Source organism: Sceloporus occidentalis, unplaced genomic scaffold (genome assembly GCF_023333645.1).
Source record: "Sceloporus occidentalis isolate IW3139 unplaced genomic scaffold, rSceOcc1.0.p SCAF_4, whole genome shotgun sequence".
Taxonomy (NCBI): Eukaryota; Metazoa; Chordata; class Lepidosauria; order Squamata; family Phrynosomatidae; genus Sceloporus; species Sceloporus occidentalis.
This window is the reverse complement of record NW_028316984.1, coordinates 105835447-105851448: the sequence shown is the minus strand read 5'-3', so window position 1 is coordinate 105851448 and position 16002 is coordinate 105835447. Positions and strand designations below refer to the sequence as shown.

Below are 16002 nucleotides of genomic sequence, written 5' to 3'. Positions count from 1 at the left end.
TTGCTAATTGGAGAGGTGACAAAATACATAGCCTTTATTCCACTATGTTTGTTACTAAACGGGCTCACAACTAAATCATCATTTCCAAATCCATTTGGGCTAGAAATGATCTTATGCACAGACTGCAAGTCATCTTGAATCCCATGCAACTAAGAACATCACTCCAACCTTCTGCCTGATGGCTGCATCCACACTGCAAAAATTATCCAGTTTGACATCACTTTAAATACCATGGCTCTGGGAATTGTAGTTTTGTGAGACATTTAGCTTTCTCTGTTAGACAACTCTGGTGCCACAACAAACTACAATTTCCAGAATTCCATAGCACTGAGCTATGCCAGTTAAAGTGGTTTCAAACGGGATTATTTCTAAGGTGCAGCTGCAGTCTGATACCTACCCTGTGCTTACTGCATCTTAATGAGAATTATTATTATTAGGAGCCTGGGACAGATAGAGCTGGAGTCTGTCTTCTTCTGGGTTGACCAATCATAGCCCAAGGAATGTTGTGAAGGGAGGTCAGAGTGAAATGGAAGGAGCAGAAAAACAATTTTGACAGAGACAATAACATCCAAACAATGATACCTTTATTGGATCAAACAAAATGCACAATATACATCTTGCAAGTTTTTGAAGCTCCACTGGCTTCTTCATCAGGCAAGGTATTAAAAATCATAGAAGACGACAGTGGGGCTTCGAAAGCTTTCAACATGTATATTGTGCATTTTGTTTGGCCCAATAGAGGTATCATTGTTTCAATGTTATTGGATTTGCTATAGGGTCAAATAAGTAGGCAGCATGAGCTTTCGTAGACTTAAGTCTACTTCCTCAGTATCCCCGAAATGCATCTGAAGAAGCAGACTTAAGTTTATGAAAGCTCATGTTACCATCTTCTTTCTTTCAGTTAGTTTGAAAGTGCTACAAGATTTCTGTATATAAAAGGCTTCTTCTGGGCCAGGGGACCATTAGTGTGAACTTTTCCATCCATATGCCATGGGGTTGTTGGAGGTATCTAGGAAAAAACAATTTGTGGAGGAAGAGCTCTGGAAACTGCAAGCAGCCCATGCTTTCCCCACCCCAGCAGTAGTGAGTTCTAAGGAAAAGTTGAACTGGGAGAGAGGCTGAAGGATATGGAATAAGTAGTAGCCTGGAGCATCATCACCAGCCAAAGTGATATTTTTTCTGTTACAGTATCAGAGGGAATAATGTACCTGTTCTTTGAGTAACTTCTGGCGCAGCAGTTCTTTTTCTTGCTCTTGTTTTGCTCGCAGCTCCCTTTCTTCTTCATCCTGTTTGCGAGCCCGAGCCACATGATACTGAGCTTGACTCAGCAAATCAGAACACTGCCTATCAAGTTTGAGTTAGATTTGCAGAGAAAAGCAGAAAAAAATGTTGAAAAAAAAAAGTTCCACACCAGGTGCAAAGGCAGACACTCTCATTGGACTGTTACAGACAGCCAAAATAAAGCTGCTTCGAGTCACAGTGGAGGTATGGTGTTTCAATGATGCATGCGTCCTAAGAGTCCAGAAGCCACACCAAAGCCATGCTCCAGTCCTTAGGGCTGGAGCGTGGCTTTGTTGTGACCTCTGGACTCTTAGGACGCATGCATCATTGAAACACCGTACCTCCACTGTGACTCGAAGCAGCTTTATTTTGGCTGTCTGTAACAGGCCATTAAAAAAGAAGAGTTTATTGCTGAAGACATTGCTGAAAGTACATAGTCAGGAGGAAACTCTTGTCTGAAGAAGCACCTAGTAAGCACACGTAAGGGAACACTATATGAGCAGTTTGGGCTTCATTCATTAGTTTCCTCAAGCATCTAATGTCAAAGAGTCAAGCCACTTTTAAAAATGGCAGAGATAAATCTAGCAAAAGCAATTGCTACTGGAAAAACCTAATAACTTATTCAGCTGGAAATACTGTTTTGTCCCCTTTCAGACAAGCTCTTAATAACCACCTTCACTTCTTAGATGTGTTTAGCTGTATAACATTAACATTTTATATTTAAATTACTTTAAAACTAAGTAGCTTTAAGTAGCTTCTGAACTACATCTCTGTTCCAAGGGAGTTAAGAACTTTTTAAATACATCCTTACCAAACAGAGAGAATAACCAGAAAAAGTTGCTCCTTGCCAAACAGAGAGAATCACCAGAAAAGAGCTGCCTTTTGTATGACAGCAACTAAGGAGATTACCGCACTACATTCTTAGAGTGCTGCTATTCCACTTTTAACTACTATGGCTTCCTCCTATTTCATTCTGGGATTTGCAGTTTAGGGAGGAGCATTTAGAATTCTCAACCAGAGAGCTCTTGGGCCTCAATGAATTACAAACCCTAGAACGCAACAGGAGGCTACCAGAGTAGTAAAAGTGGAATAGCAGCACTATAAGAGCATAGTGCACTAATCTACTAAATTAAAGTAATACAGGCTTTCAAAAGTTTCAGTCCAATAATAGAAACAAATTCCATTAAAGATCTTTTAAAAAGCATGGCTTACTGAACATTCTAGAATAACCTGTGGAATAATTTTAGTACAACTGCATGACAACAATTCATAGAAAATTAGAAGTTTCATTCACTACACCTGTATCACCATTACTTGAAAATATGCTGACTACCACAATTCATTTTTGGGAGTTAGTATTTGTGTTAGTGACATCTTGAAAACTATCTGGCATAAGCTTTCATGAATGGCACCCACTTTGCCACATGCAACTGCAACTTGCATCTGATGAAATGAGCTTCTGTCTGCTAAAGCTTAAGCCAAATAAAATGTCTTAAGTCTTGAAGCTGTCAGAGGATTCTCTTGTTCTTACCACAAATAATATACAAGGGTCCTTACTAAGACGTTATATTGTGCACCAATGTTTTCTGGTGCTACCTAGGTTCAGATGGCTTGCTGCTGCCATGGTTCTGTTTAGCTCCAATTAAAGTTCTGTATTCAAGTAGTGCAAATCATGCCATCCAGGCATTATGCAAATAAGGAAACAGATTTATTTTATAATGCATCCCAATTCTTGTAAGCATGGTAATATAGAGAAGAAAGAATTCTTACCTAGCTTCAGTTGCAGCAAGTGCCAAATCAAATCTCATTTTATCTCCTACTTTACTCAAATAACTGAAGTATCTGAATGGAAAATCAAAAGTTAGGAATCAAATATTTTTGAAAAATCAGATGCATCCTATCAGTCTTTTTTCTATGTTAAAACAAGTTTTTGAGCAATTCAGACTAGATACCATTAAAACAAAATGTCCTATGCCTGACTCTACATGTAGGGCTGGGAAAATTTTGAGGGCCCAATGGTCCTTTCTGATCTCCCCTGAACCCCCTTCCAGCCCTACAAAACAGAATAGGCATTTTCTGGGGGACTAAAATGTTCTGCAGAAATTAAATCATATCATGCCCCACCACTCACCCCAGCTTTCTAAGGTCGTGATTAGCTATTTTGTAGACTAAATTTTCTGGGAGGGTTCAGTAGGATTGGGAGGACTGAACTTTTCCTATCTCTGCTATATCTCATCTATATCAATCTTACTTATCAAATACTACATTTCTATTGTAACAAAAAAGCTCCCAAGGAACTTGGCTGCAATTAATTCCCATAGTTTTAATGGATCTGGATTACATGATGTACCCTTTTCGGGGAGGACTGAATTATACTGTAGGTGACTCAACAAAAGCTTTGGAGATGTTGAAGAACCAGTCAAACAACTGTGTAAATGGAAATCTGAACAACTGGGAGAAGAGGCAGGTATCTGGCACAGAGAATCCTGCTCACACCCGTAAATATTGCAAAATGTGTTGTAATATTATGAGAAAATAATTGGCTGTATAAGGAGTGAGATATTAAGTAAAAATAGAAGCGTACGTATTTTAAAGCAAGCTTCCAATTCAGAAGCAATAAAGAAATCTAAGTCCCAAGTACAGTTTGCATCTGGGATTGGCATGGTTTCTAGAAAAGTTTCACCTGTGTGCTGGATTCAATTCTGAAAGAGTATCCTTCAACTTCTAGCTTCCACTTATTCTAGATATTGCTGGGAATTTCCATATCTGCTGTTTTGCTGCACCCAACCAGCCCAGGTGATCCATCAACTGCAGATTTAGAGGACATCAGCAACTGAAGCCAGCCATTAAAACAAGGAGGTCCACTACTTCCAACTCCCTGTAAGTACTATTCAGCTCTTTAACTTGGTGGGGATTATTATTCTTCATACTGCCTTTTCTACATCCTATTGAACTAAGGATCTAAAAGATGTTGAGCCAAACGTGTACTGCCAGTCCTAATGAAATGTTACTGTCAATATCAAAATTGTTTTAAAGGGCAACTTTTGGCAAACCTGAAAAATCAATAAGTGTTAAAAAAAAACCACAAAGTGTAGTTAGGCTAGAATTTAGTGTTGACACTAACACAACAGTGATTTTATAAACAACTTATATTTCAGTCAAAAATATGGCACATACCTATGAGCTAACTCCAGTTCTTTCACAGCATTTAGTACTTCTTTCAAGTTACTTTTTTCATCTTTAAGGACAGAGGTAGCCAGCCTTTGCAGTACCAGGGCAACATTGAACATAAGAACTGTATCACTGGGAGCCACATGTCTAGCCTGAGGAGTCAAATTAAGCTTTAAATTATACAGGTGTGAACCAACGGCGATTCCAGCATGCACAAGATGATGCTAAAACACAATTGTTTAAAAAGCCAGTTTTTTACCTTCAGCAGTGTCTGCTTGCACTCTTGCAGTTTCCCGCATTTGAAGAGAGCACGGGCCAAATACAACAATACCTCTGTGTTCTGGTGTTTATAGAATTTTCTGAGGCAGTTTTCATACTATATGGGAGGGGGGGATTCAAACACACATAAAAGAGTTTCAAATTTTAAGACTGAACTTTGATGTTTAACTAAACTGGATAAAAACTTATCTAATTCCTAAACATGTTTATGCAAAATAAGCCTCTGCCAGTAAATACAAACGTGAAGCTAAATATTACCTTAGATTTAGAACCCTTGGTATCCGCTGGGGTTTGGTTCCAGGGGCCCCCATGGATGCTCAAGTACCATTATATTACAATGACATAGTAAAATTGTGTTCCTTATATAAAATAGCAAAATCATTGTTTGATTTTTGGAATATTTTCAGCCTTGGATACCTAAGTCTGTGAATATGGAAGGGAGACTGTAAATAAGACAACAGAACTCCTAAGCTCTAGGTTATTCTCTAACTTGCTTGTGTTTCCATGCTGGTTACAGACAAGCTGGTAGTGGGGAAAAAGGACTTTATTGGCTGGATCTGTCATGCGTGGTTACCAGGAAAGCTACTAAATAAAAAGCTGCACTAAGGCTACCATTTGAAGTAATATCTCCCCCACCCCCAACCCACCCACATTTCAAACAGCCAGTGCATGATGAGCTCTTTGGAAAACAACAACTCTTTCTTCTTTCAGAAGTCCTAATGAAAAATTTCAATCTGTTTATTTGGAATGCCAGCAAAGCTCTTCTTAGCACCAATAACTCATGATTAATAATGCATTGGGTTGCCCACTTCTATCCTATTATATTATAGTAGATACCTACACTGCCCAGTATATGCAGTAAGCACTGCCATTAACTGATCACTTCTGCAAACTTAGAAGCCTCAAAATATACTTTACAATTTGAAGGTTCCATGTAAATACATCACCTATAAATTCAATGCTAAAATTAAAAAGATGTTTAAGGGCAGAAAAGAACTGCTATATGATCAAGGAATCTTTAAAAGATGGGGAAAAGCAAGCAGTTATGCCAGATGAATGATGGCAAGTCATTAATGGTTGTCATAAAGATAATTTGTGCCCCTTTAACTATCAAAGATATTAGTTTATCCAAGCAGAACTGCAACAAACATTGCTCTTTATCCTCCTTCTTAAAAGTCATCCTATTCACGATTGAAGCCAGCCATTCCCTCTGACATTCCACTCCACTGCCACCAACAAACAACTTCTTTTTCATCCATTTATTGAGGACTCAGTCCTCAACAGACTGTTTTTACCCCACTTAGGTTCTGGGGTTTTTCAAAGAATTTGTTGAATTCTACAATTTTGGGGTTTCCCTTGAGCATATGATGCTCCTCCCCTCTTCTTTCTCACTAGTCTTATTTTAGCTCAAGTTGCACTGACACTCTACAACTGGATTTGCTATCAGAAGCAATGTATCATTTTATAGTTGGTACAGAGCACTAATAACTGCAGAACTATTTCCATGTAAGTGGTCTAAGGGCCTCCTTTCTATGGGTCACCAAATCTCTGCATGTTACAAAGGTCTCTGGTTTACACACTGTTCTGAAGACTGCAGTTCCTTACTTTATTCCACATGAATAAAGTGGGTGATCTACACACACCCTTGCAGTTGCATGTTGCAAGGAAAGGTTGGGAATGGTGATTAGACTGACTATCAAAAAAACTTTTCCGTCATTATACACCCTCTCATTTAGGAACCCTTGAATTTTTTTATAAGGAATCCCTAGGTTCGACTGAAGCTATCTGAAAACCACGATTTTAGTGTATATAAAACCAGGACATGTTTAACTTTTGTGATAGACATATATCAAGCAGGAGAAAAACATCTACTGTGTACACAACACAGATCTAGCAAGCACGCTTTTGCAGCACTGGCAAAGTTAGAACAATAATATTAATAAAAAAACGAATGATGTCCAAACACCTATAATTTAATTTAATAATAATAATTTAAATGTGTGTTATATGACAGATATGAAATCAATCTGAAGACTAATCTATTTGTGGACAAGTCAAGTAGATACAACAAACTGCTTCCAAGGACCCTTGTATTAATTCTTTTGGAGGCACACAACTATATCAGTCCTCTTTTAATTGATTTTAAAAAAATATTATTTAGAAACATTTGAAGGTACTCCATTTACAGCTTCTATGCAAATATTCAGCTAGAGAATATCCTAAACTGCTTTAAGAAACAAGTCTGATTGTACTATGGATAATTTAATGAAACTTTTTAGTTCTTTGTTCTTTAGTAGGACAAAAAAATATACGAGTTGAATCCATACTAGCCACTCTATGATCACAAGGGCTTCTTTATACAGAAAGCACTAGGATCAAGAAGAGGCATCTTACCAGTAGCTGGGGGAGGAAGGGCCATTTTCTCCCTTCGCTATGTAATCCTCTTGCTACTCTGGAGGATCCTCTAGCCATCCAGAGCAATTCTTCAGAAGGCAGAGAATCAAAGGACACACACTATGTCCTATTGTTCACAAGCAGAACTCTCTAAACACTAACTTGGATCCAACCTGAAAATCTCTAAAACAACAGCTACTCCTGTAATCAGTTTGATTTCACTTCAAGCTATGTGTCATACTAGCTAAACAAATCCTGACATTATCGTACCATTTTCCACTTCATGTTATAATTTTGTATATCAAGCTTCCTTGCGAAAGTTTTCCCCACCCTTGTTGATTGTAAGTTCCTAACGATGCCTTGATGAAAGGATCATAAAAGGGAAAGACCAGTAAACTAAAAAAGGAAATTATTTCCTTTGACCATAATAAAGTATATAAATGTCTGACAAGTGCTAATATTTTAATTTAGCCAGAAAACCTTTCAAATTATCAATTCTACCTTATATTTTTATTTAGCATTAAAATTACACATCAAGAAGTGAGCAAAATAAATAGTATTGTTTTGTTTTGGTGGATTTGATTGTAAGTTTATTACACGCACAGCAAACTTACACATTTATTCAGTTTTCATGTATTCCTTCCCATTGTTTTATTTAAGAGCTTTTACATCTGTTCCAAATTTGTATCTCTGCTTTTCATAGATGGCTCTTTATTGCCTTTATGAAATATAATCAGGTTGAAATTTCATGCAAGTACTAAAAGGTTCTCCTGAGCTTAGTAATTACTACCATAGGCAAGAGAGCTTTGCCATCCCAAGCTGTAGTTATTTTTAATAAAGTCCTACCAAACTAAGGTTTTTTTAAAAAAAATCCTTCCTATAGAAAAGCATCTTTTGACTTTACATTCTCTGGATGACTGCCTGGGCAATCTATATTTAGGGGTTTATCCCTCCTCGCACTAGCAGCTTGAGGCAGGAGTCCAAAGTTTTTAATTCAGGTGAAACAGTTGACTCTGCTCTCCCTCTAACTAGTTTTTAATTTCCTCCCTTGCCAGCCAGTAGTCAAGGATTTAGATCTCTCTCTACCAAAGTTCCCTTTTCATTAGAAAAATAACATAAAATAGCATACAATTCAGTTAGCCAAGAATGCCACTGTAAAATGGGGATGCCTTAAAGAAAAAGAAAGCTACTGAATTAGAATTGGAAAATGAAGATGCGCATTTGTCCTCAGAAAAAGAGATGAGGCAAATTGACACTTGTCCCAAATCAGTCTATTTTTAAAGTTTACCATCTGTACAGCACTGATGTACTGCTTCTGCTCCACATATATATGTGCCAGATTGAGCCACACATCGCTGATATCTGCTGTTGCCTCTCTCACTTGGGCAAAAACATCACGAGCCTCACGGAAATATCCTTTGTGTGCCAACACAGCTCCTAAAAAGGAGAAGCCAAAGGAGAACTTTCAGATGTGTGCATTCTCACAAAAACTGCAGAATGCAAGAAGAAAAGAAAGCTTAATACAATAATCACCTATGCCATTAGCAGCATACAAATTCTTTGGGTCATTTCTGAGCACTTGTTTGTAGATGGCTAACGCACGATCTTGATGACGCTTTTCCTACAAACATGGTGATAAAACTCTTAGGAAAATAGACAATCAAAGTTTTCTGTTTATTAAACTATTTTTGTATTCCTTTCCCAAACATCCAAAAAATGATATACACTTTAAAGAAAAGAAAGACACCACACACACAAAATGCTGTAACAGGCCCAGAAACAGTTGGTGGGAAAAGATGAGTAAAATGAATAAAGAAAAAGGAGTCCAAAGGCCTTGAGAAAGAGATACAGAAAACAGAGATGCAGTTCTTCTAACTTCTTTAAAGCAAAAAGTACCATTTTAGAGCAGTTACCAAAGAAATCTTGCTCCTCAAAGTAGACTGTAAAGACTCCTAACCAAATTTCGGCAGGTGCATAGGCTAATATGGTCAAGTAGTGACAGTATAAAAATATGCAGCATATACCTTTTCTCTGTCCCTGGTGGGCTGGTGTAGAGTTTGTAACCACACATTGCCTAGAGCCAACATAGAGTAAGTGTCATTCTGAGTTGATGGCTGCTTCAATATTCTTTCAAATTTCTTCTGTCCTGGACCCCACTCTTGTTTGGCCAGATGAAGATTACCAATCAAGGACCAAGCATCTGGGTGGTCCTGAAAGAGATGTTCCAATATGTTAAAATCAAACCCGTCTATGCTGAATGATCATGTCTAATTCTCCGCCACCCAGTCCTCTACGTTTCTCAAAACAAAATTAATCCAAAAGAATATTTGACTCTTCCACTGCCCATCTCCATAAGTAGATAAATACATGCATTTAATCCTTCCCCAATCTTCTTTATTTAAACAATTAGTCCAAAATAGTATCTCCTCCTTTTTAACCCATTTCTCCTATGAAGAGATGAGTAAACACAAACTATATAATTTTCAGTTTCTTAAAGGTTTATACGGCTTCCATACAACTCAGACTGAGAAAGCACACTACCAAAAAGCTATTTCTACATAAATGTGGAAGCTGAACTACAATATATCACTGAGTTTATATTCATGTGGTTACGATGATCTATTTCTTAGAAAAAATATCTGTAAACTTTCAAAAGAAAAAATAAAATTCACTGAGTTTATAAGCAACAATATTGCCAGTTGAAAGTTAGTAAAGCCTTACTAACCTGATTGATTTGAAGTGCCTCTTTAAACCAGTCAGAAGCTTCATAAAAGTTTCCTTTATCTCTAGCCATAGCTCCTAAGCGCAGATAGCCTAAATACAGGAAAACATTTTAAATATCAAACCCCAAGTCCCAGAGAAGACATATCTACCAAGTCTTTTGTTCCACTGGTGCCATGCCGTGTGGGCCAGTGGCAATTATACTGTCAATTGCCACTAACTTCAGGTGGCTGAGCAATGATAGAGAAAAAGACCTTGGCATGAGCAGCAGTGCAGTGTCAGTGACTTAACAGGAACACAAAACTGGCGCTGAAATAAAATGCAGCCTGGCAGTAATGTTCAGTCCAAAAAACCATGCAAATAATGTAAATGCACTCTCACACACATGACAACAAAATAGGTTTTAAGAGATTTCTTAGTACATGTTATCTAGAGATGCTTTTAATGTAACTTAAAAGGAGGGCTATTTTGTGACTTTGGTCTGAAACAGATGGGCCAAAAAGTGTTGCTTCTGGCCACTCTGGAGGCGTAGCATGCAGACGACACATGCCCCCAACAGGGCCGGAAGCTGCTCTAAGGCCACCTAAGGCAGCCCAAGCCTACCGGCAATAGGAGCAGCAAAAAGCTGCTCCTTGCCAGCAGGCTGTTTGGGACTGTGGTGGTGGCCTGGTTTAACAGTGGGCCGTCCAGTTGCCATGGTCTCTGGCTGATCTGGACTGATCAGGAATGGAGCAGCCAGAGGCCTCCCCAAGCTGCTGGTCTGCTTCTCCCCTTGAATTTAGTGGTCAAATTATTTCTGACCAGAATATGAGACTTGGCGAAAATGCTTTGTACAAAATTAATCATGAGTTAAGACAATTTTAAATATATAGGAAAAAAAACACCCATCTGCACCAAGGATAGCTCAAATTTAGATGAAAATTTAAACATTCTAGTGGTGGGAAAGAGTACACAGGCAGCCATATTCAAAGAATTGCATCAAGATTTCTTACAGTCTACATAGTTTGGATGTTCTCTTAGGATGTTTTTGTACAATTTTTCTGCTTCATGGAATTCACACATTGCTTCATATAATCTTGCAAGGTTGTAGGAAGTAGTCACTGAAATGGCATTATAGTAATGCTCATCGTGTTCTGCTTCTGCTTTAGCACGATCTAGAGATGCCAAAAAGTATTTCTAAGGGCAAGGATGGGAAAAAGCACAAAAGAAACAATTTTTAAAAATTGAATGGAAAATGGATAAACATACAATTACTGTATGCATAGTACTGTATGCATAGTACTAAGTAGTGGGGATGATGATAAGTTTCAAACCTTTGCTTCTCCTAAGTTCCCAAGTCTGAAGTGGAGAGCACCCACATTATTCAAAATCTCAGGAGGGACATCAGCCTGCACTTTTTCCTGAAGGATTCGTGTTGCTGTACCATAAGCTGAAAGGGCACCCTGTGAAATGAAGAGATGGTAGAGAGGTTAGCTTGTAGACATAACTGTTCAATTTTAAACAGTGTACTTTGCGTACCTATACCTGTATATCTGTCTGTTCTAGGATTTGTGCTAGTTCAATCCAGGCTTCTACATCATCTGGGTACTGTTCTGTCACCTTCTTCAAATGACCCTGTAAAATACAATCATTATTTATGCACATACACATACACTGCCAAAAAACACAATATACTGCTACAGTTCAGAATTTTCAACACAGGCAATACTACTATATTAGACAGAATAGAAACCCAGCCTTTACGGATTCCTCCTCTCACCAAGCCATAAAATAATAATTTCATCAATACATACCATCTTAGAAATTTACATTCTGAAAATACTGTTATCTACACAGAATCTGGCATTTCCTAGTAACTGGGAGAAATTGTCCAATGTTCTATTTGCCAAAAAAGAAACATTTTCTTATTAAATCTAACAGTTTACTAATACACAAAATTTAACTACAGCCATTTAAAACACTGTAAAAATCAGTTCTTGGCAATGCAGAGCTCTATACTCTCCTCATTGCTTGAGAAGGATCCAGGTGTGTGGTAGGAGAGAAAGGAAGGAAAAATCTATTGTACAAATGAAAGTCTTCCTGCATGAAACAGGATGTTGCCCTGTACCTAAAATGTTAGGTTAGATGAACTACAGATTTGAAATACACTGTGGATATTGCAAAGGGAACAGGTATTAGCTCTCACTGGCAAATAATAGCTTCAGACTTGGTAACAAAGTACCAACATTGGGTTTTTTTTTCTTCCTGAAGACAAAAACAATCTGCCTAATTTTGCTAGTAGGAAATAACATGAGAAATGTTTGCATTTTATCTGAACTTCTGATAAGATCTCATTGTTATTGAAAAACCAAATTCTCCAGTTTACCTATGTATGCATAGAAAATGGCTGATTGACAGAACTAAATAATCAATCATAGACAGTTTTCTGGTGTGCTTTGTCTCTCAAAAAGATACATACAGTGTGCCTGCATCATACATGGGCACGCTTTATGCGGCTTTCAGCATATGCTGAAAGCCACGCTGGGAGAAGGGGTGGCGCGTCCCATAGGGAATAATGGGGCATGTGCCCGTGCACAAGCCCCATTAATTTAAATGGGGCTCAAGCATAGGTGGAATTCGCTTTATGCGGGGGAGTCCGGAACGGATCCCCCGCGTAAAGAAAGGCCAGACTGTATAGATTAAAAAAAAATGGCTAATACTTACTCAATTAATCTAGTCAGTAATACTAACATTACAGCTGTATACATGCCTACTCCAAAAGTGAATCCCACTGAGTGCAATGGAGCTTGCTCCCAAATAAATTACTAAAGGATTGCAGCTGAAGTTTAAAGGATATGTTGCTGATCATACCTTTGCAATGTCTCTTTTATCTTGATCTTCTGAAGCAGCATAGAGGGATCCAAGAATTTTCATTGTCTCATAATTGTTTGGATAGGCTTTCAAAACTTTTTCAAAACACTGTGATGCATTTTCTTTGTCTCCTCGGTAAATATACATTTGACCCAGTCCAAAAAATGGTAGCACAAAAGAGGAGGAAGCAAACTGGGTAGCCTGATAGTAGTACTGGAATGCTTGATCATAATCCTCCTAATATGGAAGTGGAGGGAAAGAAATTAAAATCCCATGTGCAATGTATAAATTATTTCAAAAAACAAGAATGCAAAATGTAAAGTGAGGCTTTCAAAACAAAATGTACCTGAACATGGAAAGACCTGGCTAACTGGTAGCAGCTCTCTGCTTGCATCGCTTCAACCTCAGTATTATGGAAAGCATGAAGAGCCAAATGCTGGACCTTACCATAATCCTGTATTATAGAAAATAAAATTAATTTTACAGTTTTCAAAGCTGTGTTCTGAAACACATAGTATTGGAAATGTAATTTTGTTTGAGAAAGAATCTATTCAAACATGTCATTCTTTCCTCTATGTAGAAACAGACATTCTGTTTCATTCACAGAAAATGAAGCCAATACATGCAACTAAAATTCCTAGTACTTCTTCTTTATTTACTTCTTTCTGCATGTAAATGGAACCTAGAGACATGAGGAATATATGTTTATGAACATACACAAGGATAACTTTTTTTAAAAAAAAATCATAATATAATTACAAAATGCGGAACGGCTTAAGAAATCCAGGGAAGTTCATTTTAAAAGAACAATATTAAAGCTCTGTTTGCCTAAAAGATCCTCGAGTTCATATATTTTTACTGCTTTAATGAGATAAAAGGAATATCCAAATCCTAATATGTTATTAAACAAATATGAAGAGTTTTCAACTAACATAACTCATACTACTTTATAACTGTCTTACCTTTTTGAAAAAAAAGTGATTAGCCAAGTGGTTTAACACCATTGGGTTACTAGGATCAATTGTGTACGCCCTCGAGAGCAGCTGGACACCATTTTTGATGGAATCAGCCTAAAAACAACATTAATAAAACTTAGTTTATTATTTTAACTGATGTTGGATTTCTGTCTGTTCTTTAACATTTCTAGAGCAATGCTTTTATAACATTTTCAAGAATCATGCCACCTCAAAGGCATCCAAGTCTCACCACCCCTGTAGCATGATAGCCACAAGCATCTCAGCTTGACCTCTCAAAAGCTTGCAACATGCTCTATTTCAGCTCTAAGAAGCATAAGGTCTTCCTGACAAGCCCATCTCCAATATTCCTATGGAGAGAACTAGCACAGCTTGAATAACTACAATAGGAAGGCTGCAGCAGACTATTCATATGCTGGCAACTTGAATATGACATTATCATGCTGGTACCAATACTAAAGGAACTTATGAAGGTTTGTATTACTCCGAGATCAAAGAAAAACAAATATGAATTTGCTAAATTGGAAACAGCGAAGCTTTCATTTCTAACTGGTCTAATTTTCATGGCTGCAGAAAAGATATTCTGATTAGACTATCAATTAAGCATAGCATTCTTATGTTACCATTTTAGGTCAAACCTACCTCTTTGTTATTTAGTTCCAGAACAGCCAGTCCAACTAACGCTCCCACGCATTTGGAGTTGAGTTCCAGTGCCCTGCTGAATGCCAGGCGAGCTTTTTCCAGCTTATTCAGCTTTACAAAGCAGTGGCCCATGCCCAGCCGAACCTCAGCTAACAATGAAAAATGGCAAGCAAATTCAAGATATAGCTTTTTACAATTTACACCTATAGCTCGATTGAAGGAATAGATATTAATCAATCATTATTTATATAATACTTCATGAGTGGTTTCAAACACAAATTATAATAATGAGCTGCAGAAGTGGAGGTTATTACAGTATGTTGCTTTGCACACTTTTGTCATTAAACACTGAATGGCCAGTTGTCCAAGACAACAGACAGTTCTTAACTAAATGGGAATATTTTAAAGACTGAATTGAGCAATCTCGGATTTATGACGCATTTCTACTACATTGCATTTAGTTTACTGACTTTCTATTTTTGTAATATAGTCTTTCATTTTCATGAATCCCATTGTGGGAGAAAGGCGGGCTATAAACCCTTGAAATAAATAAAATTAAATTAAATAAAAATAAATATTTCCCCATTGTACTGTGATGACTGTGGGTTTTGAACAATAAAACTGAACTGAAAATTGAGTTTGGAAATGCTAGCAAACTTGTCTGAGCTTGGCTTTGGAAATGAGCTCCAAGACTTATAAAACCCACCTCAAAACTGCAAAAAGCCACAACATTTTTCCGCAGCCTGGATTAATACCTGAGCCAGAGAATTATTCTTAACTTCAGCAAGCACCAGTCTTTGTCAAGCTCCCCCAGCCCCCAAAGCTGTTGCTCTTGAAACTCTCCAACAGCAGTATCTCCTACCTGGATAAAATATATGCTACACAAAAGTTACAATTCAGTGGCAGAGCACAACCAGAGGCCATTTGTATTTGAAATTATAGAGTGAAGTGGTGTGAAGTGCTGAAAAATACCCCTATCTGCAGTCCCCCATCCCATTATAAACAATATGACTAAACATCGACCATAACAGAGATTGCAGTCAAGAAATTAAAGAAGACTAGAACTGAGAAGAGTAGCTATGAGAGGACTAGACAAGATCCTAAAGTGTGAAGATGTAATTCTGAACACACAAAGTGAGAATCATCCAAGCCATTGTATTCCCCAGCACCATATGGATGCGAGAGTTGGGAAGTGAAAAAAGGCAATAGAAAGAAAAATCAACTTGTTTGAGATGTGGTACTGGAGAAAAGAGCTGAGCATATCGTTGACAATCAAAAAGACAAACAAATGGGTTCTACAACAGATCAAGCCCAAACTCTCCTTGGAAGCCAGGATAACTAAACTGAGAGTCCCATACTTTGGCCACATCATGAGAAGGCATTATTCATTAGTTCAGACAATTATGCTAGTAAATGTAGAAGGCATCAGAAAGAGAGGCAGATCCCATGCCAGATGTTTAGACTCAATGAAGGAAGCCATAGGTCTGAATATGCAGGAACTGAGCAAAGCTGCTGAGGATAGGGAGAATTGGAGATGTCTCATCCACGGCACTGCCATGAGTTGAGGATGATTCAATAACCACTGGGTATACTATTGGCCAGTGAGTACTACATGCTGGGGAGCAATCAAGGAAGAAAATTATTGTCATCATGCTCTGCTTGCAAAATTCCAGCAGGCATCTAGATGGAC

General features: G+C 37.8%; 1 protein-coding gene across 1 annotated transcript in view; it reads right to left on the bottom strand.

Moving 5' to 3' along the window:
* CTR9 (CTR9 component of Paf1/RNA polymerase II complex) overlaps positions 1-16002 on the bottom strand; it is a 31286-nt gene that overhangs the window by 6458 nt on the left and 8826 nt on the right. The window contains exons 6-20 of the mRNA XM_089521183.1: positions 14313-14461; positions 13659-13766; positions 13043-13150; positions 12697-12933; positions 11371-11460; positions 11160-11288; positions 10839-11022; positions 9851-9939; positions 9150-9335; positions 8659-8746; positions 8414-8562; positions 4712-4828; positions 4459-4604; positions 3052-3123; positions 1209-1344 (exon numbers count right to left, since the gene is read on the bottom strand). Of these exons, the coding sequence (XP_089377309.1) occupies positions 1209-1344; positions 3052-3123; positions 4459-4604; positions 4712-4828; positions 8414-8562; positions 8659-8746; positions 9150-9335; positions 9851-9939; positions 10839-11022; positions 11160-11288; positions 11371-11460; positions 12697-12933; positions 13043-13150; positions 13659-13766; positions 14313-14461 (1988 nt within the window). The remainder of the gene's footprint in view (positions 1-1208; positions 1345-3051; positions 3124-4458; positions 4605-4711; positions 4829-8413; positions 8563-8658; positions 8747-9149; positions 9336-9850; positions 9940-10838; positions 11023-11159; positions 11289-11370; positions 11461-12696; positions 12934-13042; positions 13151-13658; positions 13767-14312; positions 14462-16002) is intronic.